The 23979-nt window shown below is 46.3% G+C and overlaps 1 protein-coding gene across 8 annotated transcripts in view; it reads left to right on the top strand.

The window, feature by feature from the left end:
• Positions 1 to 23979, top strand: part of TRAPPC9 (trafficking protein particle complex subunit 9) — a 733440-nt gene that overhangs the window by 198836 nt on the left and 510625 nt on the right. For all 8 annotated transcript variants that reach the window (XM_054499826.2, XM_054499824.2, XM_063669112.1 and 5 more), the window contains one exon: positions 7227 to 7379. In XM_054499826.2, coding sequence (XP_054355801.2) covers positions 7227 to 7379 — 153 coding nt within the window. The remainder of the gene's footprint in view (positions 1 to 7226; positions 7380 to 23979) is intronic.

Below are 23979 nucleotides of genomic sequence, written 5' to 3'. Positions count from 1 at the left end.
TGGTTTTATATCCGTGCATGTGTGTGTATAGGTGTGAGTGTGTATATGTTTGTTTATAAAAGCTTAATGTATACTTATTGTCAAAAATTCAAAAAAATAAGAAACAATTTGAAACTACCCATGATCTCATGACTCAAGGACAACCAATAAGAGCAGATAGGCATGTCTTCGTTTTCTTTTTCGATGTCAATGTTTTCATGTAGTTGGAGTTAATCGTATATTCACTGTGGTATTCTGCTTTTTTCACGTAGCTCTTTTCCATCTGTTCTAAGCGTGATGTCTGGGCACATGTGTGTGTTCAGCCTCACGCACTGTTGAGTGCCTGCTGGGGGCCAGGCCCTGTGACCCATTGCATGGGAAGGGGCACTGATGGCAGCTAACCCTAACGTGCACTCACTGAATGCCAGGGACAGGGTTAGACACTCTGCAGGAATCACTTCGTCCACACAGCTCTGATAAAGGGTTGTGAAGATTGTCCAGTTAGGAGAAGGAAACTGGGGCTTGAGGAGTGGGAGGAATAACTAGCATTGGTTGAGTACTTATTCTAAGCTGGGCACTGTTGTAAGCATTTGACTTCTGCCAACTTGTTGATTCTGCATGACGACCCATTTTATAGATGAGTAGACTAAGATACACAGAACTTTGGTAATTTACCGAAGGATAGCCGGCTGGAGCCAGGATGTGAACCCAGGGCCTTTTGTCCTGAAGCTGGGGTTTGTAACTAGCACACACCCTGCCTCCTGAGGTGGTGAGGTTCAAAGGCCAGGTCTGGTCCCTGCCTTCCATTTTTGACTGTTTGGTGGAAGAATGAGCTGCTTGGTACCTGGATGGTGTTCCGCTAGAGGTGTGTGTGTTGGAGCCCAGAGCAGTGATGTGGGATGGGAAGGCATCACAGGAAAGGAGCCTCCAAGTTGGGTTGTGAGGGACGCATAGAGTTTCTGTATTTGGGAAAGTGAGCAGGGCATTCCTGGCAGAGGGAGTGGTGTGTGCAGGCGGGTAACTAGGGCACAAGGGTGAAGGGCGGGGAAGGAGAGCAGCCGTGAGAGGGGATTCCCGGGTGCCCATCCCACGACGTTGCTGTTATGTGCCAGTGCAGCCAGAGATGAGCCTGAGAGCCCTCTGCTGCTTCCTCTGCGGGGCGGGCTGAGCTGCCACAGGGCAGGACCCAAAGGGGTGGCTGATTCTTGGGGCCCGTGTTTCAGAAATGGTCTGACAGGACACTTGGGAGGGGAGGCTCTTACAGGGCCTCAGTATCTCAGCTGTATTGGTGGTTCATGGGGAGGTTGGCCAGGACCCCTGCAGCCCTGGGATAGGCCGTTTAAAGAAGTTGGCACACACTTCTGATGTTCTTGAGGCCTTGGGCCCTGGCCCCCAGCATGCAGGCCCCATTGGTTTTCTGCATCGGTTTCATGTGGCCTGGCCTCTCTTATCCCATTCCATCCTGAATTGATTGACTGGATTGAAAGAGAAAGACAAAATGCCATTTATGAATCTACTGGGCACATATTTATATACGGTAAGTTCCTGGGTCATCAGGAGGATCTTGGTGCTGTAAATGGTTGGAAGGGAAAGCGATAGCTTCCATTTTGGGGTCAGGTGCTGGCAAAACCCCTAGAGAATGTATCTAGCAGGCGGTTTGAGTTTCTGGACTGCAGTTTAGGTGAGAGACCAGGAAAATTTGTAAAATTTAATTGTGTTTCCAGACTAGATTAGTGCCATGTGCTCCAAGAACAGAAGAATTATCAGCAAACATCTAAAATCTTTATGTTCTATAGATTATTATAGAGGAAGAAGATGGCAACAGCTGTGTGTGTGAGGAGTTTTGAGTGAAATGTCAAGTCCATTACTTGTGCCAGGGAGCGTGTGAACGCGGAAAACAAGTCCAGAATTAGTCGCACAGGGTCACCCTCCCTCTTTTGAACCTGCTCAAGCCCTCCTGCTCCCTCAGGCTGTGTCTGAATGGCGGTCTCTCCGGGGAGTTTCCCTGGCCCTCCAGACTTGTCTGTCGTGTGCTGTCGCATACCCAAGACAGACTGACCCGGTCATGACACACTTTGTTGTCTTGTGTCTAGTTTCCTGCCTAATTTCTGTCTTCTCTGTCAGACCATGAGCCCTGGAAGAGCGGTCACTGGCCTGTTTGCCCACTGATGTGTTTTTTTGTGCCCGCTACAGAGCTTGACACACAGGAGACACTCAATAAATATTTATCTGAAGAAGGACTACTTACTTTGCCAAAGGACAGTGATGCAGTTCTCCTCACATGCATATCCCAGTGAGAGCTACAAACAGAAAGATCGGCTCACACAGTTGGGTGCAGAGTGCTGGAGCCTGTCCTGGAGGCATGTGCAGGTGTTTGCAGGCATGGCGGGAGGGCCTCCAGCCTAAGAGCAAGGGCTGGGATGGTTGCATATCTGAGTAGATACCCTGGACCTGGGTATTAAAAAGCTCTAGAAAATCCAGCCAGGCAGAGAAGGCAGGGGAAGACATTTCCAGTAGTGGGCACATGATGGGGCAGAGTTCTGGACTTGAGAAAGCATTTGGCGTATTCAGGGACCCCCCGTGCTAGGAGTGTATTGGAGGTGTCACCAGATGTCAACTTCTGAAAGGACGTGTGCTTCTTTCCTCCCTCTCCTGTGCGCTCACACAACACGGGGTCCTTTTTCCCACTCCTGGGCTCCTGTTTGGGGAGGCTTCTTTTCAAAACCAGGTGGGTCTCAAGTAGTGTCGTCAGGATGGCACCTCCGAGTACCATTGGAGGAGAAGTGGAAGGAAGGTGGACAGGTTAGCTCAGCGCAGAAGAGACCCAGGCCGGCGCGAGCACTGCTGCGTGAGAAAAGAGGCGGCAACTGCGTTCTGAGCTGCCAGAGGACAGAGGCACGGTGAATGGGTGTGAGGGCCAGGGTTCACTTCTTGACTCTGGGACATCTTAGCTTTGTACCCTTAGGAAAGCTGCTTGATCTCTCTGAACTCTAGTTTGCTCATTCATATGATGTGGATAGTGCTGGCATATGGAGATTTTGGGAGGAGCTAAGGGTATGCTGTAAGCTAACTACTCTGCACTATGGCTGATACTTATGCCTCCTCTCGCCTTAGCATATGAACTTCAGACAGTGCCTGGCACAGAGGGAGAGCTCAGACACCTGAACACTTATTGGGACTGTTCCGTAATGGAAGTAGCAGGAAGTAGTAGGCATGGAAGGCTACGAGCCCCCATCATTGGTGGTGTTCTTGCCAAACCTGAATAATTATAAGAGCAAACACTTAACTGAGGCTCACTGGGCACCGTGCCCTGTCCTAAGTACTCTATAAGTTTTAAACCCACTAACCCTCACAGCAGCCCTAGAAAGTAGGTACTGGTATTTCTCCCCTCTTTACTTGTAAAAGAAGGGGAAGCTGAGACCCCAGGAAAGTAACACAGCCAATGGCAAGCTAGGAAGGTGGGGATCTGGGGTTTGAACCCAGGGCTGTAGTTTCAGTTGTGTTTAACCACAGCTTCTGCAGCTGCCCACAGACATGTCAGCACCTACAGAAGAGCACAGTGGAAAGGAACTCCAGCGTCTTGTGGGAGGGTAGATTCTCAGAATACACATAGAGTGGCAACCAAGTGGAAGCAGGTGGGCCTGCCTGGGGGTCCTGCGTGGAGGAGGTCACATGGAGTAGGCAGAGAACTGGCATGGCCTGAGAGAGCAGGTGGGAAGGAAGAAAGTCAGTTACCTTCCTTACTAATGAGCCAAGATGTTGTCAGAGCCCTTCTGAAGGGGTGGGAGGAAGGCTGCGACCCAACTGATGATATGATTTTGTGTCAGACTCTCCTTTTCCTTCTGCTTTCTCACCTGGAACATGGCTTTGAAGTTCTTTTCCCATTTGGAGACAGATCTTTGTTCTTTCTCTGACTGACTTACCGTCTAAAGGATAAATCATATATGTGAGTATCCACACATTCCCCTGAGCAGCCAAGGGCCAAATGTCGTGTGTTGAAGCGGGTTTCCAGACACAGAATTCAGTAGCCTGTTGTCGTCATGAGATACCAAAGCGATCAGCGTTTTGTACCCTTTGCCACCAAAGCTTGACTGAAGTGTTTAGATTTTTATCCTGTAATTAGAGTGGCTATAATTGGATATGATGCACGTTCTTCTGCTTTAGGTGATTCTTGTTGACCCATTCCATCTCCCACTTTGACTTTTGGATAATGCTTCCCTCCAATTCTCCATTTCCCTTTCACTAAATTCCTATAAGAATCTCATCCAACAGCCACAGCTTCTTCTGTTTTGGGGATGGAGTCTCGCTTTGTTGCCCAGACTGGAGTGTAGTGGCGTGACTTTGGCTCACTGCAACCTCCACCTCCCTTGTTCAAGTGACTCTCATGCCTTGGGCTCCTGAATAGCTGGGACTGCAGGTGTGTGCCACCATGCCCAGCTAGTTTTTGTATTTTTAGTAGAGACGGGGTTTTGCCCTGTTGCCCAGGCTGGCCTCAAACGCCTGGCCTCAGGTGATCCGCCCGCCTTGGCCTCCCAAAGTGCTGGGATTACAGGTGTGAGTCACTGTGCCCGGCCCACAGCTTCTCGAAACCATCTGAACGCAGGGATTCATTCCTCAGACTGTCATTAAAGCTGACTTTCCAGGAACCAGCCCACTCAACAATTCCATCATCCTTTTCCCAGCCGTCTATCTTTTCCCAGATCATTCTAAAATACCGTGATAGTATCAGTTTGCAAAGCATCTGAACAGCATCTAAGGTGGTGGACTGGGTGATGCTGAAGGGCAGCTAATATTTATTGAACATCTATAATATGCCACGTCTTCCACTGACAGCTGAATGACCTGTTACATATGCTAACCTCCTTCCATGATTTCACTGGTTGTTGGGAGGATTAAGTGAGGTAACACATGGAGTGTCTGGCACATTTGAGGTGTTCTGTGAATGACTAAATAAATAAATGAATGTGATGCGGTTTCTAAACACTTTTCAAGGACACTGTCCCCTGGATCTGTCTCTGTGTGTTATTATCCTTCTTTAAGGAAACATGGAGACATAAACGCCATCTGTCAGACGTGCTCCAGAGGGAGCTTGGCCAGTTCTGCAGCACCGTGCCATGGTCGAGCACACCTCCGGCCAGGAATATGTCTGCTTATTTTGCAGCTCAGTTTGTCCTCGTGTTCTGGAGTTAGCACACCATGTATCTTTTTTCTTTCATGGAGATTTTGGTCAAGCTCTCCATCTTCCACTGAGCTCCTGTGAGGTTCATTTCTGGGTCCTCCGACCAGGACTTTATATTTGAACTTCACCATGAAATATCTTCATGCAGGAAGTGAATGTGACTTTGGAATCATTTGGATCTAGGATTCTAGACCGATTCCATAGTTTGTGACCATGGATAAGTTACTTCATCTCTCTAAAACCGTCTCCTTATTCAGACTGAAGATGTTCAGCATAGAGAACTGGTTCCCAGAAAGGGGATGGTGGGAAAACAGCAAGTCGCTCCTGCCTCCTAGGCTGGTGGGGCACGAGGAGGAGGACCTTTGCAGAGCCTGGAAGCTGGGCCCTTCCTGGGAGGAGGAGGGCCCCGTGCTTATGGCTTCCTGTCCCCTGTGTTGGTCAGGAGGGTTTCTTGCTCTACCATGTGGGGACAGCCAGACATCTAGCATGTGACACAGGACATGTGCACCTGACAGCAGTTCATTGGTCACAGACACTCACAGCTGGGGAAGGAGGATATCATGCCACGTAGGGCCACGTGGGGCTGCACTCAGGAACAGAGAGAGCAGCTGCGCGGGGACTGGGGGAGGCGGGCTTTGGGGTATGGAGAGGGAGGGCTGCCCCCAGCTCCCCAGGGAGGATGTGACTGGCTTATTTCAGTCCCTCCCAGGCTGGCAGGGAACTGACACCCACTGCTCAGGATACACAGGGCTGCACCTGCTTTCCGCGCCTGGAAGCCTGCCTGGCTGAGGGACCCTGTATCTGCAGGAGCAGAGTCAGGAGGGGACTTGTGGTGAGGCCGTTTGGGGCCCTCCCAGTTTCGCTGGATGTCAAGGCAGCATGTCATACTGTGCCTGGGTTTTAGGAACTGGAGCCGTGGAGAGACGCAGCTACTTCAGGGGGCACCAGCAGTGGCCTCCCTGTGTCCCCTTCCTGTCCCCCTTCCTCCCGTGTTGCCTGAGGTTCTTACAGTGCTGTGGTCTTCTTGGTGCTTTTACAGATAGTACTTTATTGAATCTGTAAAATAACCCTGCGGTGCAGTAATTGTTATCCCCATTTTACACACAAAGAAACCTTGACTCCAAGGGATCATTATTTTCCATGGCACTCGAGTTAGTCAGTATCAAAAAAGCACCAAAGTCAAGGCCATGTGACTCTAACATTCAAGACTTTTTATTAAAGACCACGGTGTATTTGCCAGAAAGCAAGGGAAACACCTCTCCCCGGAGGCCCTTCCCAAGGTGCTGTCCTTAATTCTGTGATTTGATTTTTTTTTTTTTTTGAGATGGAGTCTTGTTCTGTTGCCCAGGCTGGAGTGCAGTGGCATGATCTTGGCTCACTGCAACCTCTGCCTCCCAGGTTCAAGCGATTCTCCTGCCTCAGCCTCCCGAGTAGCTGGGATTACAGAGGCGCGCTGCCACACTGGCTAAATTTTGTATATTTTGTAGAGATGGGGTTTCACCATGTTGTCCAGGCTGGTCTCGAACTGCTGACCTCAAGTGATTCACCCTGCCTCAGCCTTTCAAAGTGCTGGGATTATAAGTGTGAGCCACAGCGTCCTGCTTGGGTTTTGATTTTGTATTCTCTTTTTGTGAAGAGGTGTCTCATATTAAATATACACTTTCCCTATTACACTTGGATCTGTTTCTCTTTAAGGTGATATAATACGGAAAATATTCATTGTGGACAAATTTAGTTTAACTCTGATTTAGTTTATAAGAGCAAAACAGCATTTATTTGGTCAATGAGAAGGAGTTGCTCACTAAGGCGTCAAGATGGCTTGGCTTGAGCTCGGTGCCTCTAGAGATGAGCCGTTCTTCCTCTTCCCTGTGCCTCCTTCATAAACAGGGGTGATTGCCTTGCAACACTTCTTGGTTCTGGAATGTTCTTGTCACTTTGATCTTACACATTTTAAAAGCTCTTCTTTTTCCTTGGCTTTTGAGAATGCATCAGAATTTTCTAGGGGATTGGTAAGTCCCATACTGCCTCAGTTACAGCATCCTCATCACTGTCATTGTTACTATTATAGAAAAATTGTATGGCGACTTCTTGAGCTGGAAGCTAGAGGAAACCCTTGCCCAGTTCCCTTTGCAGCCTGGGAAGGTGGCCACGTTCACAATCATCATCAAAGTGAAGCTGGATTTCTCCTGCCAGGAGAATCTGCTGCAGGATCTCAGTGATGGTAAGCACTTTCCTAATTTTAATTAGCACGTCAGGGTCCTAGATACTGTGTAGCAACCTCCATCCCTTGATGCCTGCTGTTTGCTGTTTGTAACTCACTTGTCATTCATTAACTCAAGCTGCCTGAGACATCTCCTGGGCACTTTGTTAACAGAGTGAGTTACTGTATGTGTCTGAAAGTAATAAAAGTACTTTTTATTTAAATGATTTAATTCTCACTCTTTATTATTTTGTACTCATTTACCAGCAGGTCATTCTAAATTAGTGGAATGTAGGAATTACTGCATTTTTTCAAGTGTAACTGCTGTGATTCTTTAGACATCTAATTAGCTGTGATGATAAAGTTTTCCTTCAAAGTCTGATGATATCTGTAAGGAGGTGGAGTGTGGAAGAAATGGAAATTTATATTTGTTGTAACATTAGGACTGATTAGAGATAAGATTTCATAGATTGGCTGGGTGTGGTGGCTCACATCTATAATCTCAGCACTTTGGGAGGCCAGGGCGGGTGGATCACCTGAGGCCAGGAGTTTCAGACCAGCCTGGACAACATGGTGAAATCCTGTCTCTATTAAAAATACAAAAATTAGTCGGGCATGGTGGCACATGCCTGTAATCCCAGCTACTCAGGAGGCTGAGGGCAGGAGAATCGCTTGAACCTGGGAGGCGGAGGTTGCAGTGAGTCGAGATCATGCCACTGCACTCCAGCCTGGGCAACACAGTGAGACTCCATCTCAAAAAAAAAAAAAAGATTTCATAAATTAATTATGCCAAATTATGAAGCATTCATTTGGAGGCAGTGTGGAGTCTTTCAGTCAACTCAGGCTCCCCTAACAAAATACCACAGACAGAACAGCTTAAACAACCAAGATTTATTTCCTCATAGCTCTGGAGACTGGGAGTCTGAGATCAGAGTGTCAGCCGTGGTGATTTTCTGGTGAGGGAGGGCCCTCTTCCTGGCTTGCAGATGGCCACCTTCGTGCTGCGTCCCCATGTGGAAGAGAGAGGGAGCTCTGATGTCCACGCCTTCTTACAAGGGTACTCATCTCATAGAGGGGGCTCCACCTCCATTGCTTCATCTAAACCTAATTACCTCCCAAAGGCCCCACCTCCTAAAGCTGTCCCATTGGGGGATAGGCCTTCAGTAGATGCAGCTGGGGAAGGGGGACGCAGCTCAGTCCCTAACAGACGCCCTCCATAGAGTTTGCTGTCTGCACCCTCTGCAGTTCAAATAGTCAGCATGAGCTTCTTGTATAGTGCTGCTATTTGGTAAAATATTCTTTTTATATTATTAACAAATGTAGAAAAACAGATTTAGGGTTGGACACATTAGAAAATGAAAAAAGTCAAGAGGATTTAAAATTATACCAAGACTTAAAAATGTCTGATGACATGGATTTTTTTGGTTGGTTTGTAAATGGCTTTATCCCGCTGAACTGCATTTTTTCTTTTTAATCAGTAGACAGAGGGTTACGTAGTTTCTGACTTCTTTTTCCCAAGAAGGGGGTTTGGCAGAATAAATGGTGCCCAGCACCTGCCCCTGGAACACTTGGGACTGGATATTACCCCAGGGCTATGTCTTGGCACGTGGACTCCAGGCTAGCAGTGAGGGAATGGTGACCGTGGTTTCTCCCATGGCCTGCCAGGGTCGTCTTATTCCTGAGGAACAGTGTGGAAGGCTTCCAAGTGGAAGGCTTGGCTTTTTGTGTTTGGTTGTTTGAATTTACATGTTCAGTGCAGACCTATTTTGTCCTGTTATTATTGTGCTTCTGCCTTTTGTTATAGAGGGGACTAGGGCAGTCTCTCTGCCCTTCTAAGGTCAGAGAGAAAAATTGAGCAAAATTGCAATTTGGGACTTGTAGTCTGGGAATACCTTCTTCTATCTTTTAAAACAAAACCAAATCAGACCTTGAATTATGGTCACCAAGTGGTTTGTAAATGTGAGGCTGGCCTGATTGCTGGTCATGGCACATAGTGGTTACTCAGGAGATGCCCCCTTTATTAATAACAGTTAACAGAAGCTCTGGCTGGTTGTTTACATGGTATGTGGCAGAAAGAGACAGCGAATCTCTAAGGTAAGTTTTACAGAGGAAACCAGGTCAAGTTTTATGGAGGAAAAGGTAGGCACGAAGAACTGCCCAGAGCTTGGTCCAAGGAGGCTGCCTTTTTACGTGCAGTTCAGTCTGAGGAAGCACGAGACCATCACGGCGCCCTTATGCGAAGCGGCTGTGAACTCAGTGTCAGAGGCTCATTTGTGGCCTATGGGAATTGGGAGACGACCCCCTGTAGCTCACAGGCTAACAGTCTCAGAGACATCTAACGGGGGACCACATGTGGACCCAATTTGATTCTCAGGCATGGACTCACATTAATTATGGTTACTGAAGTTAAATGCCACTTAAAAAATTCACAGCAACCTGGATAGCTGTTGCACAAACCGAGATCCTGGATTCAGTGTGGGCCATAGATAGCTGGAAGATAATTAATGTTTATTGAGCATTGTCACATGTTGTGTATAAAGACTGGGCTAGCCACTTTTTTTCTGGCATTATTTCTATTTAGTCTTCGTAAAAACTCTATAAAGTAAATGTTGTAATTCCCATTTTATAAAATCAGGTGGGAAGAATGTTCTAGATTAAAGGAGATTGAAGAGATATAACAATCAAATGCCGTGCATGATCCTTAATTGTATCCTGGATTTAAAAAAGAAGACTTTGTTTTGGGACAATTGAAGAAATTGAATACTATAAGATAATATTATTGTATGAATGACAAATACATCGAGTATGATAATGAAATTGAAATTATAGCAGAAAATTCTTGTTCTTAGGAAATAAATGCAGAAGGATTTAAGAGTGAAAGATCAGGCCAGGCACGGTGGCTCACGCCTGTAATCCCAGCACTTTGGGAGGCCGAGGCGGGTGGATCACGAGGTCAGGAGATTGAGACCATCCTGGCTAACATGGTGAAACCCTGTCTCTACTAAAAATACAAAAACACAAATTAGCCGGGTGTGGTGGTGGGCGCCTGTAGTCCCAGCTACTCGGGAGGCTGAGGTGGGAGACTGGCGTGAACCCGGGAGGCGGAGCTTGCAGTGAGCTGAGATGGAGCCACTGCACTCCAGCCTGGGTGACACAGCGAGACTCCGTCACAAAAAAAGAAAAAAAAAAAAAAAGAGTGAAAGATGATTTGCCTGCACTTACTTTAATAGGGTGAAGGAAAAAAATACAATGTGAATGTGAATCTAGAGAGAAATGAAGTAAAAATGTGGAATTATTAAAACTTAGTGGCTTTAACTATTTACAATACCAAATACGTGGAATCGACCTAAGTGGCCATCAGTAGTGAACTGGATAAAGAAAATGTGGTACATATACACCCTGGAAGACGATGCAGCCATAGAGCAGAATGAAATCACGGCCTTTGCAGCAACATGGATGCATCTGGAAGCCATTATCCTAAACCAATGAACACAGGAGTAGAAAAGCAAATACGGCTGTTCTCACATATAAGTGGGGGGTATGCATTGCGTCCTCACGGACATAAAGGTGGCAGCAGCAGACATGGGGGCTACTCGAGAAGGCAGGGAGTGAGGGGGGCAAGGAGGGAAAAGCCAGTTGTTGGGTACCACACTCACTGTCCGGATGACAGAATCATTCATTTCCCAAACCTCAGCATCACACAGTATACTCATGTAACAAACCTGAACATGTACCCCCTAAATCTAAAATAAAAGTGGAAATTATAAAAACAAGTTGGCTTTAGATAAAGAGATATGGATCTTCATTTCTCGTAACTTTTCTGTAGGCTCGACATTTTTCAAAATAAAAAATAACAAGGAAAAGATTTTGTAGAGCACTGTTTTGATATATTATTTTGATTTCCAAGTGAATTTTAGAAATTGTTTCTAAATGAAACATCAGAAAGCAAATTATTTCCCTTATCTTCAAATTCTTGGCAGATATCTATCTTCTTCATATAACTAGCCTAGGGTAAGAGAAGTCAACTTTTCACCCACAAAATAGTATATTATTTTCCTGTGATCCTTATAATACTTGAAATCTCTGATTTCTTGGAATTTTATTTTTAAAATTAGAAGTCCTAGAAGATGGTGGCAAATTGTCTTAGGTTTCGAATATATGAACTATTCAGCCAAATAGACTGAACAACTAGAATAGAAAAACCAAATACCTATAGGCAAAAATATACAGCAAAACCAGTTACCAGAGTATCCCCACGGACCCCAAAATATAAGTAGATATGGACAAACCACTAATAACAACACGGTTTCACTGTCTGCACAAGAGGAAGCCGGAAACACACATACCCAGGAATCCCCAAACCGCCAGCAGGTACTCATTGGACAGCTCAGTGGGCCAAGCTGAGAACAGCAGCTGAAATGTGGAGGAGTTTGTATGTTCCAGTAGCAGATGAGTGCAAATAATTCCTCTAGAACAAAGCCTCACCTGTGGAGAAACTGCTAGGAACAGAGGTGGGATAGCAGAACCAAGGAAATAGAAGATCTGGCTGAAACTGGGGGAGGAGAACAGAGTTAAGTGGTCTAGAAAGTAATTTCTTATATTCTTGAGTACCACCCAAAAACACAGAATACAGTGTGTAGATTTACTAGAATTAGAAGAGCTATCCTGAATCATTTCTCCTAAACATTCATGAAAACTAGTTTCATGTAAAGATGGTCAACAGAAAAGGATCATGGCCAAACTCTATGCAGAGTGATTCTAGTGAAAACATAAGCAGCGAGGTAACATAGAAGAACATGCTCAAAAGCTGATAAAAATTACAAAAACCCATAATGAGCTAAAAGACATGAAGAAGAAGTACAAAAGAGTAACATAAATCTGAATGAGAAAAACTCAGAAATGAGACGGATATAACTCAGGAAAGAATTTGAAATAGAAGAATTTTTTTTTTCAGCAGTGTAGTTTCTAGTGAGTTACATATACCTGCCAGATACATTAAGGGAAGCAGAAGATGAAAAGAGAGAGAAAAAAGAATTGAGAGAAAGATGATTAAAGAGAAAGTGACACACTTAGAAGCTAGGCAAAGAAGATCTAATGTACATGCATGCATGCATACATATATACATACATATATCTGCTATGAGACACCAGAGAGGGAAATGGAAACAATGGAATCACAACATGTTAAAAACTATAATTCACAGAAAACTTTCTGTAATTAAAAAAAAAAAACCTTGAAACTATTGCATGAGTGGGTACACTGTATACATGAGAATCTTGACCTAGAATGACCAGGATATATTCTAGTTATATTACTGGACTTAAAGTCTTTTGGGCTTTCAGACCCAGATAGCAAGTGATTTATGAAATAAAGAAAATCAGATTATCATTGGACTTTTTGACAGCAGCAGTATTCCAGAAGCCAATAGAATAGCATGTATCTAGACTATGTCTAGCTACTCATGTAATGAAAATTTAAGCCAGAGATTTGTAGGTGCAGCCACACTAACTTTTAGGTATACAGGGCTTAGACAAATTGTTGTCAACATGCGAGACTGGAAGAATTAAATTCTCATGATTTCTTGAGGATTCTACTAGGGAAGGACAGCCAAAATAACTAGAGAGACGTCATAAGGACTTGTGGTGAGCATTAAACATATCATTGCTTGTATAGCTAAGACCAAATGAGCATTCAAAGGGAGAAGATAGTATGTCATGGTAATCTGCTCTTACAGTATCCATCACAATAATTTAAAACATAGGGGGAGCATGGGAAGTCATATGCAAAAGTAATTTTTTTTTTGAGACAAAGTCTGGCTCTATCGCCCAGGCTAGAGTGCAGTGGCACGATCTCAGCTCACTGCCACCTCCTCTTCCCAGGTTCAAGTGATTCTCCTGCCTCGGGCTCCCAAGTAGCTGGGACTACATGCGTACACCACCACACCTGGGTAATTTTTGTATTTTTAGGAGAGACGGGGTTTCACCACGTTGGCCAGGCTGGTCTCAAACTCCTGACCTCAAGTGATCCGCCCGCCTCGGCCTCCCAAAGTGCTGGGATTACAAGTGTGAGCCACCATGCCCGGCCCCAAAAGTAATTTTTAAACTGTTCTCTGTAATTGTTTTGGTAGAGATAGTGTTAGTACTCATATTCTGAAACTAGGTATCAGTGTGGGGTAAAGTAAGTGATTAACTCTGTGATAATCTCATTTTATCATCTGAATCTAGTTTGAACTAGGACTCTCATCTGGAAGACAGGAAGTAACTGATGTCAGACATGAGGTTAAGTAAAAACCTTGTAGTCTAGAATTTGAATAAAAAATAGCAAGAAATCATGAACTATTTGAAAAGCTATCAATCTCCTAGCCTTGTACAGTGTCCGAGTCTAGAAACGGACCAGTCCAGCAGCAGTGAGCATTCCTAATGCCCACCTTCTGGTCTTGAAACACACTTTCTCACTCAGAGAAAAATAACCAGTTCTAGAGGTGGAGCAGGAAACAGAGCAGGAAGGTGATCTTGGACCATCTTGTCAAACTTGCAGCAAAGGAGCGATTAGAGAGCATTGAGGTTGTGTTGAAAGGCTCCGCCTGAAGAAGTGAACACTGGCAATTTGAGCATCGGTAAAGATGCGAACTGTGTTTCAGTCCATGAGTTCTCAATGCTACGTGAGAGAATTGTTCACCCTTGGAAAATGATGGGGAAGCGATTTATCATTTTGAAAATGGTAAGCAATGAGTATTTATTCTGCCTTTTCATGTAGACTGCGCAATTGGACGATCTAATAACAGTTGATGAGGGGAGTCTCTCTTTATAGAAGTATTTGAGCTAACAGTTGAGAAAAGGATGATAGAATTCGAATATCATCATTTTGCCATCCCTAGTAGATTAATGAGTCGAGACAGTAAGCATCCACATAACAAAATAAGAGACAACCACACATTATGTGCCTCCTGCTGGGAGAACACAGCACCTTCTGTGAATTAGCAGTGTCCCAGAATCACACCTGAGGCTGATCAGCGCTCTAGCTCTAACTGCTAATTTACAGGACTTCAGAGGGCAGAAAAACTTGTTAAACTACACCACGGGGACACAGTTGGCAGTCCAGACTCCAGGAAACCCCGCGGTCCATGAATTGGTTCTCTCAACAAGTAAATTATCAGGGAGAAAAAGGGATGAAGTTCTGGAGATGGATGATGGTGATGATTGTACAACAGTGTGAATGTGCCTAATGCTGCTGACCCCGTACATTTAAAAATGGTTAAAATGTCAAACTTTAAATTATGTGTATTTTATAGACACACACACACACACACACCACAAAACAAAGAGATGAAAAGGCTATCAGTAGTTTAAGGGAGAGTTAAATGACACATTTAAAAATAGGCACAGCTAAACTGTAGTTTCATTGCTGCGTGCTTAGGTGGTAAAATGGCAAAGAGAAGCAAGGAAGTGACTAGCACAAAGTCTGGGTGTTGGGCCCTGTGGGCGAGGGAGGACGTCAGCATTGGGATGGGCAAATCGAGGGCTTCTAGGGGGCTGGTAAAATTCTGCTTCTGGACATGTGTGGTGTTTTCTAGGGTGTTTGCTTCATAATAATTCATTAAGTGATACCTTTATTTTTGGTGGTTTTGTCAATCAGTGTTGTATTTCACAATAAAGTGTTTTTTAAAAGAAGAGGCCAGGTGTGGTGGCTCATGCCTGTAATCCCAGCACTTTGGGAGGCTGAGGCGGGTGGATCATGGGGTCAGGAGATCGAGACCATCCTGGCCAACATGGTGAAACCCCATCTCTACTAAAAATACAAAAATTAGCTGGGTGTGGTGGTGTGCACCTTAATCCCAGGTACTCGGGAGGCTGAGGCAGGATAATCGCTTGAACCTGGGAAGCAGAGATTGCAGTGAGCCGAGATCGCACCACCGTACTCCAGCCTGATGACAGAGCGAAACTCTGTCTCAAAAAAAAAAAAAAAAAAGGAATTGGAAACACCTTAGTAATAATACTTTCGCGTAACAGACAGCTTTCTCATCTGATGAGACTGAAAAATTATTTTATCCAAGAAGGTTTTCATGAAGGAATTATCCAGAAGATTGAGCCAGGCTGCTGCACGTGCCCTCTTTGTCTGAGGGACATGTTTGAGCACAGAGAGCTGTCAAGAAGATTGATAAATTAGTGTTTTGATTTTATTGGGATTGATGCCTCACATGAAAACTGCCTTTGGGTTGCCGTTTCTTGACAGTGGGATGAAAACATCACCTGCTTTGGTTTCCTTTTCAATTAATTAATTATTTAATTTGGTTTTCTTTCTCTGTGTACTTTTTGGCTTTTGGTTTTGTAAGAGAAATGTCAACTTTCCCTGCTGACAGTTTCTGTTAGACATGATAATTAACTGTGGCATTTCAATTTCAGTATGGGAAATAGTGATCCCTAGTATCATAGAATGAGACGAGATGGTAGATGTCAGCTAATCAATTTGGTTTACAGAACAGGAACCTGAGTCCCAGGAAGGTGGAATGATTTGTCCAAGGCCTCACACAGCAGCACCAGGGGCCCTGCCTGCTGCGGAGCTTGTCCTGCTGTTATCCACTCCTTCCTTCCCTTTGGGCAGAGGTCCCCAACCTTTTTGGCACCAAGGACCAGTTTTGTGGAAGACAATTTTTCTGTGGACCACGGTGGCGAGGGGATGGTTTTGGGATGAAACTCTTCCACCTCAGATCATCAGGCATTAGATTCTCATAAGGAGCGTGCAACCTAGATCCTTGGTGTGTACAGGTCACAATCGAGTTTGCACTCCTGTGAGAACCTGAGGCTGCTACTGAGCTGATGGGAGGCAGAGCTCAGGCTGCAAAGCTCGCTAGGCTGCTGCCCACCTCCTGCTGTGTGGCTCAGTTCCTAACAGGCCACAGACCGGTACCAGGGGTTGCGGGCCCCTGCCTTAGGGAACAAACAGAACAGTATTTCTAGGTCCATCTTTGTGGTACCTATAAACTTCTGGTTTGCTGGGAAGTGAATGTCACAATTCTATTGGACAAATGGAGACTTGACTTTTTTAAAAAATGGAGATATGATAGCACTTCATGTAAGGAATCTTCCTGTCTTTGTCAGAGAGGAGGGTAATAGACAGTGGGCAGCAAACCTGGTCCTTTAAGTCATCTGCTGCTTTTGTATCTTGAGAAGGGACAGGTTGACTTTGGTGAGTAGTGTTCATCTCATGAATTTGAACACCATGGGGAAAATATGCTTATCTGTATCATAGGGCTCTCCCACTAAACATTCATTCATCAAAACACAGGGGCAAGTGTGTGCCTAGTTTTGGCTGTTGTCAACATGCCACTTTTTTTAAGGCTTTCCCCCGCTCTTGTCTCCCTTCCTCGCAGCACCATGGTCTCTTTCCAAAGATCCACAGAGGCCATCAGGCAGAAACCTTCTCTGCTTCCCCCTTGTCCTCTGGGATACACTTGTTTTTCCATCAGTTTCGTTGTGGAGGAAGATGGGCTCCTCCTCTCATCAGAGGTGAATCGTCTGACTTGTGTTCCGGATCAGGTATCCTTTCTCTTTGGTCTTTTGAACTTGCCCTTGTTTTTCTAGGTCACAGCCCATGGACCACCTGCATCAAAGTGTCTTTGCTAAAACGCAGATTGATTCCTCGGCCCACCCAGCTCTTCGACATCCCTTTCTGTGGGCGGTGGGCTGCGATCTGTGTTTCTGACCCATTCTCTGGGGGGTTCTGCACACTAAGCTTTGAGCAGTTTTGTACCAGTCCCTCAGCCGATATGCCCAAATCCTTTTCTAAACCATGGGTTTCTCTCTGGCTACTCCTTACTCTTTCCCCTTCACTTTTTCATCCTTCTTGTATTTTTCCGCCGTTGAAATCAGGCTTTTAACCTCCCTCCCCCTCTGCGGTTGCCACTTACTCATCGCCAGTGACTGGCCAGTCCTCCTGTAGGTGGGGAGCTTTTGTCCCCTGGCCCTTGCCGTGCCACACTGACTGTTCCCGACTCTCCTTCACTGCTGCATCCCCAGCTATGGATGTTCCTAACAGTTTTGTCCTTAATACTTACCGTCCACCATATTTTTCCTAAATGATTTCACAGGCTCTAACATGATGGTAATGACTCTGAAACGTCTATTTCCGGTCTTGAATTCCATGTCAATGTTTTTAGCTGGCTTCCTGACTTTTTCACCTGGCAGCCCCGAAAACACCTCCAGTTCAGCTTGTTCAAACTCTGATGGATTGTCATTCTGTCCAGACCGGCTCACCTTTCTGTGTTTCCTTTGGTGGCAAAAGCCATCATCATCTGGGGCTGTTCCAGATGGTTCTCTCACTGCTAGAGTTCCATCCGTTCTTCCCCAAGGCTCATCTGTTCTTTCTCTTAAATATCCCTCCATCCTCTGTCCCTCTTTGCCTTTGTACACACGCCAAACACCTTTTATCTGAGCCATCAGAGGAGCCTAGTTAACTCTTCACCTGTCACTAGCCTGGCCCTCTTGAATCCATCTTCTGGTATGTCTTAGAGTTTTCTCAAAAACAAATGTGCTCCTCACTTTGGTGTCTAAGTCTCTATGTAATCTGGTCCCAATCTCTCTCTCTTTCTCCCTCTGTCTCTCTGCCTCTTCGTGTTGCTGGGCCCTTGCATGCCGTACCCTGGTCTTTGTGAAATGCCCTTCATCTGTGCTCTTCCTTTCACCTGGAATGTCCGTCTTTCTTTTTCTGCCAACCCACTCAGCCCCTCCCTCCTGCAAGCCCTTCAGTGTCCCCTCCTTCCATGTCCTGTGGCGGCAGAGCTCGAGCTCATCCTTCCCTGAGTCTCCCACACAGCTGCCCTGTGCTCTCTCCTTTCCCAATACACAGCGGGGCCTGGTCAGAGCAGCTTCTTGGCATACGTTTAGCAAGTGAGGGACGGAAGGCACGCTGCGAAGGCCGCCAAGTGTTCCACACCCTGGGTTCAGAGACAGGAGAGCTGTCTGGCTGTGACGATCTAGTGTTGCTTTCTGAACTCTGAATGAAGGGTCTTTTAAAATCTTTTTAATTTTAATTTAATTTTATTTTTTGGAGATGGAGTCTTGCTCTGTTGCCAGGCTGGAGTGCAGTAGCACGATCTCAGCTCACTGCAACCTCTGCTTCCCGGGTTTAAGCGATTCTCCTGCCTCAGCCTTCTGAGTAGCTGGGACTACAGGCGCACACCACCATGCCCAGCTAATTTTTGTATTTTTAGTAGAGACAGGGTTTCACCATGTTGGCCAGGATGGTCTTGATCCCTTGACCTTGTGATCCACCCACCTCGGCCTCCCAAAGTGCTGGGATTACAGGTGTGTGCCACCGCACCCGGCCCAATTTTTATTTTTGAGACAGAGTCTCACTCTGTCTCCCAGGCTGGAGTGCAGTGGTGTGATCTCAGCTCACTGCAACTTCCTGGGTTCAAGTGATCTCCTGGGTTCAAGTGATTCTCCTTCCTAGTAGCTGGGATTACAGGGACACACCACCATGTCCAACTAATTTTTGTATTTTTAGTAGAGACAGGGTTTCGTCATGTTGGACAGGCTGGTCTCAAACTCCTGACCTCAGGTGATCTGCCTGCCTCGGCCTCCCAAAGTGCTGGAATTACAGGTGTGAGCCACCACGCCCGGTCTGAATGGTCTTTGAACAGGTCCTGACTAAAGATGAGCTGGATACCACCAGCAGGGATGCAGGTGACAGGGTGGCCCTGAATAAAGGCCGGTCTGGACAGCTTAGAGGACCCAGGAGCAGGAGGGGATCCCCGTGGGAATGGCAGGCCCAGGTAGGCTGTGGAAGGCCTGAAGTTCCAGAAGTAATTTGGACTTCATTGAAAGATACTGGAGAGCCTCTGACAGCTTTTTAAAAGAAGGCTGGTATGATGGGAAACTCTGTTTTAAGAAGGTGAGTGGGGCTGGGTGCAGTGGCTCACACCTGTAATCCCAGTGATTTGAGAGGCAGAGGTGGGAGGATCACTTGAGCCCGGGAGTTGGAGGCCAGTCAGTCCAACAAGACCCCATCTCTACAAAAAACAAGCAAAATGAGCTGGGCTTGGGAGGCTGAGGTGGGAGGATTGCTTGAGCCCAGCAGTTCCAGGCTGTAGTGAGCTGTGTTTGTGCCACTGCACTCCAGCCTGGGCGACAGAGTGAGACCCTGACTCAAAAAATAAAAGAAGGTAAGTTGGCTAGATTTGGGAGTGTCATCTGAGATTCATCTACCTGTGTATGGCAGGCGGTAAGTGTAACCACCCGAAGTTGAGGCAGGAAGGTCTTAACCAGGAGTGTGCCAGGTGGGCTGGCGAGCAAGAGGTGATGTGGACATGCAGTGGTAGGGGAGATCCCGTAGCCTGGGGGGTCAGAATTCTCCCCAGTCCTCCCCTTGGCGCCCCTGCGCACTGTCACCGTTGGACGCTGCTGGGTTTCCATTACACAATTTAGTAGCAGGTCAAGTAGTTTCGTGAGCTCCCATTAGAATCTCTTCTGTCCCCCTAGAAAAATGCAGTTCTTTTTGCCTGAAATGCCTCATGTTTATCAGGCGAAAGACAAACTGCCTGTGGGAAGTTGGAATCAGTTCAGTTCTTTGTCCAGAATTGGAGACTAGGGTGAAAAAAAGCATGTCTATTTGGCATTTCATTATATTTTGCTTCTTCACAATTTAATGATAACGGATGCTTCCACTTATCATTGTGGTCAGGAATTAATTTTATTCGAGAGCCATCGCTCTTGAACGCATTATATTCACTTTCATAACTTGCCCCTTCCCCCCTTATTGTACTCTGAAATTGGGACAGTTATTCAGTGTCTTTGTCCTCATCTGCTACTGCTCTTGAAAATAAATACTAATTTTTGGAATTCGTAGTCTTATTTTTTAAAGAACAGTGACTCATCCTGAATTACCCAGAATTCAAAGACAAAGGTGATTGGAATCTTAATGCCATAATATTTATTTTTTTCTTTGCAATTTCTATTTGCCTGAATTTTTCCCACAAATGTGTTACTAAGAAGAAGGCCAGGGATTTCATGGAAACTTGGGTTCTTTCCTGAGGCCAGAGAGCCCAGGGGCCGGCGAGAGCAGAGGACCTGGCGGAGTGCGCGGTGCGTTGGTGTAGGTGTCCAGGCGCCTCCCACGCATCCTCTCCACGGCCGTGAGGAGGTGGATGCGGCCTCCGTGCCAGTGAGTCCCGTGCAAAGGGAAGCACACCTGCACTTTGGTCCTTCTCACTCCACCACCCTCATCTCGCGGGCAGGGCCGGAGTCTTACTTGTTTTTTTGTTCCTAGCTCCTGGTGGCTGCATCCTCCCCCAATACTCTTGCTTTTCTTACTGCCTCAGGAGCAGCTCTCTGTCCCATTCAGTTGGAGATTCTTCCTTTTCCTCTTTACCCGGAAACCCTGGAACTCCCGAGGGCCCCATCTGAGGCCCTCTTAAACTTTGTTCCTAGGCTCCGTCTTCTTACACTTTGTTCCTAGGCTTGGTCTCTCCAGACGTCCTCGTGTGCTCACGCGGCTCAGCGCCCCTCCACCCCCAGCTGCCTGCCTGCCTGTGGGCTCCAGATTTGAGGGGGTGAGGGAGGCGCGTCTGGGTGGACGCTGGCATGGGGCTTCCCTTCGTGCCCTCACACTGCTGCCGTCTTCGTTGTTCTTCCCTCTGCTTTCACTCCGTGAAACAGAAAGGGAGGCTGGCCTGGTGCCCCCAAGCCAGCTCCAAGGAGCAGCTTTCTCCGGGGCCTGCTCCATCTTCCCAGTGAGCTCCTGGTGGGAAGCCCCTATGTCTGCAGCGCCCGGGCCCCTCCACTCTTGCCAGCCCACCCTAGCCTTGGGCAGTTCCTGAAGGTTCCAGCTGAAGCTTTTTGTTGCCTTGCCTGGTGTTTGCTGGAGCCCTGGCGTCAGCACGGGGGTCGCGCGTCCCCTGCAGGGGCCTCTCTGCATTCCAGGCTAGCTGTTTTCTCCGTGGCCCCAGCTCTCTGATCAGGCAGGGAAAGTTAATTTTCAGTATATCCAACTCTTTTTCCTCGTCACAAGAGGGGCGCATTGTTGTTTCCAGCTCTCTACATCTTCGAGCTGAAATCAATTCACATCTTACAGTTTAATTCAGATCTGCAATTATTTTCGGATTATGTTGGCCATTTGTCATATTATGCGCTGCTTTTGTTTTGTGTTCGGTGGGTTATCCGCCTTTGTTCTGAAGGAAAAAGGTTAATGACGCGTCGGACAGCCTGCCTATCGTTATATTTAGCCCGTGCCATCTCCCCGGAGTCTGACTCATAGGCAGTAATTTCACAGCGTGGCGGCACAGCCGAGGGAAAGGTCAGCCTGCTCCTGCTTCCCTGGAGCTCTCAGGAGCACCTTCCTGGTGCTGGGTCTCCTTTGGACACTGAAAGTTTTCCAACACCCGTAAGCTGAATATGCCCCAGACATCTGTCTAATAACCTGTAAGTGCACGTCTCCCTAGCCACTGTTAGCCTGTAGGTGGGGAGGTTGACTCACTTCTTTGATTTAAATTTGGGTTGGAAAATAACTTCCTAAACTAGCAGGATAGAATGAAAATCCAGGTGTTTGTCATTCATCAGCAATAGGTGATTCCCATTTCAGGCAGCCGGAGCCGACGTCTCCTGGACCACTGAGCTGTCTGTTCTCATTACTGCCCTTTCCACCCAGGCTGGCGGTGACTCACCGTGAGACAAGTCAGCTAGGTGTTCAGGACAGGGATTTCAGAGTATTTTTGTCCAAAGAGGAAAGGGATGATTTCTACGGATCACTGCCAGTTGGTTTACTGTTAGCTCATCGTGTTGATCACACCAAGTCTTGCCAATTTGGTTTTCTAAGTATTTTCACGCCTTCTCCTCGTGTCCGCGTCACTGCTCTGATTCAGGCCCTTGTCATTTCTCATCTTTGCCATTTTAGTAGTCTTTGGATTGGGCTCCCGGCTGCTAATTTTGTCCCCTTTTCCACTATTTTCCATGTCACCGCAGTCATGTTTCTAAGGCAGAATCTCACTGTGCCCGTCTTCTGTTGGGTGACTTCTGGTGGCATCCCGTCACCCTCAGGACAGTCTTTCCCGGGGCCTGCCTGGTCTGCTCTTGCTGCTGCCTCACTGTACCCCTCCTCTCTCCTGTGGTTTATATTCCAGGAATACTGAATTACTTGCACTGTGCCCTCATATATACTGCAAGAATAGACCAGTGGCTCTCCAGCTTTTCTGCACTCTGGAATCACCTGGGGCTCTTAAAAAAACACTGCCTGGCTCCTAGTCCTAAATTTGGAGATTTAACTGGACTTAATAGTTTTTCAAAGCACCCCAAAAGATTAGAATGTTCAGCAAAGTTTGGGAACCATTGATATAGACTGTCTGCCTTCTGCTTGTTTTCTTGAAAAACTCTTACTCATTCTCTGAATCTCAAGGCAGTTGTTCCAAATTCTGGGCTTCTCCAGGCAGACCTAGTTGCTGCTTATTCTCTGTTCCCTGTGATGATGAGTTTTGAGGTCTGATGGGGCAAGTCTCCCGACTAGATGATTGTTCAGGAGCTTTTTGGATGTTCTTTGTCTGACGATCTTCCACATCAATTTTATTTATTTTTTATATTTTTTTGAGACGAAGTCTCACTGTGTCGCCCAGGCCAGAGTGCAGTGGCATGATCTCAGCTCACTGCAACCTCCACCTCCCAGGCTCAAGTGATTCTCCTGCCTCAGCCTCCTGAGTAGCTGGGACTACATGCGTGTGCCACCACGCCCAGCTAATTTTTTTATTTTTAATAGAGGTGGGGTTTCACCATGTTGGCCAGGCTGGTCTCAAACTCCTGACCTCAGGCGATCCGCCCACCCTGGCCTCCCAATTTCTGGGATTACAGGTGTGAGCCACCACGCCCGGCCCACATCAATTTTAGAATCAGTTTGTCAAGTTCCTCAAAGCAGTATGTTAGAATATTGACTGGGACTGCATCAAATCTATAGATTAGTTTGGGGGAGAAGTGATGTGTTTATGGTGGTTAGTCTTCCTATCTATGAATATTGTATGTCTCTTCATTTATTTGTCATTTTAGATGTCTTTCAAAAATATTGCCTCATATTCTCTATAAAGTTCCCACAGATTTTACTAGATTTATTCCCTGATAGTTTTTGTTAAGTGGATTTGAAGTCTTTTTTATGGAAGTGTAACTTACATACAGTAATGAACAGAAATGTTAAGTTTATAGCTTGATGAATTTTTATTTTTGTGTTCATATGAATCTGTGTAAACACCGAGATCATGATATAAATAATTTTCAGCACCCTCCAGTTCTCTTGAGTCCTGTGGCAGTCGATAGCTCCCCACAAAGATAACTGTCAATTATGACTTCTATCATCATAGATTAGTTTTGTTTTTACTTAAATTCCATGCAGAAGAAATAAGTGACTGGGCACTCTGGCTCATGCCTGCAATCCCAGCACTTTGGGAGGCTGGGGTGGGTGGATCACTTGAAGCCAGGAGTTCAAGACCAGCCTGGCCAACATGGTGAATCCCCATCTCTGCTAAAAATATAAAAATTAGCTGGGCGTGGTGGCACATGCTTGTAATCCCAGCTACTTGGTAGGCTGAGGCAGGAGAATTGCTTGAGCCTGGGAGACAGAGGTTGCAGTGAGCCAAGATCACACCAC

The sequence above is a fragment of the Pongo pygmaeus genome, chromosome 7 (genome assembly GCF_028885625.2).
Source record: "Pongo pygmaeus isolate AG05252 chromosome 7, NHGRI_mPonPyg2-v2.0_pri, whole genome shotgun sequence".
NCBI lineage: Eukaryota > Metazoa > Chordata > Mammalia > Primates > Hominidae > Pongo > Pongo pygmaeus.
Note: the sequence above shows the minus strand (reverse complement) of the source record. Positions and strands in the feature narration are given on the sequence as shown.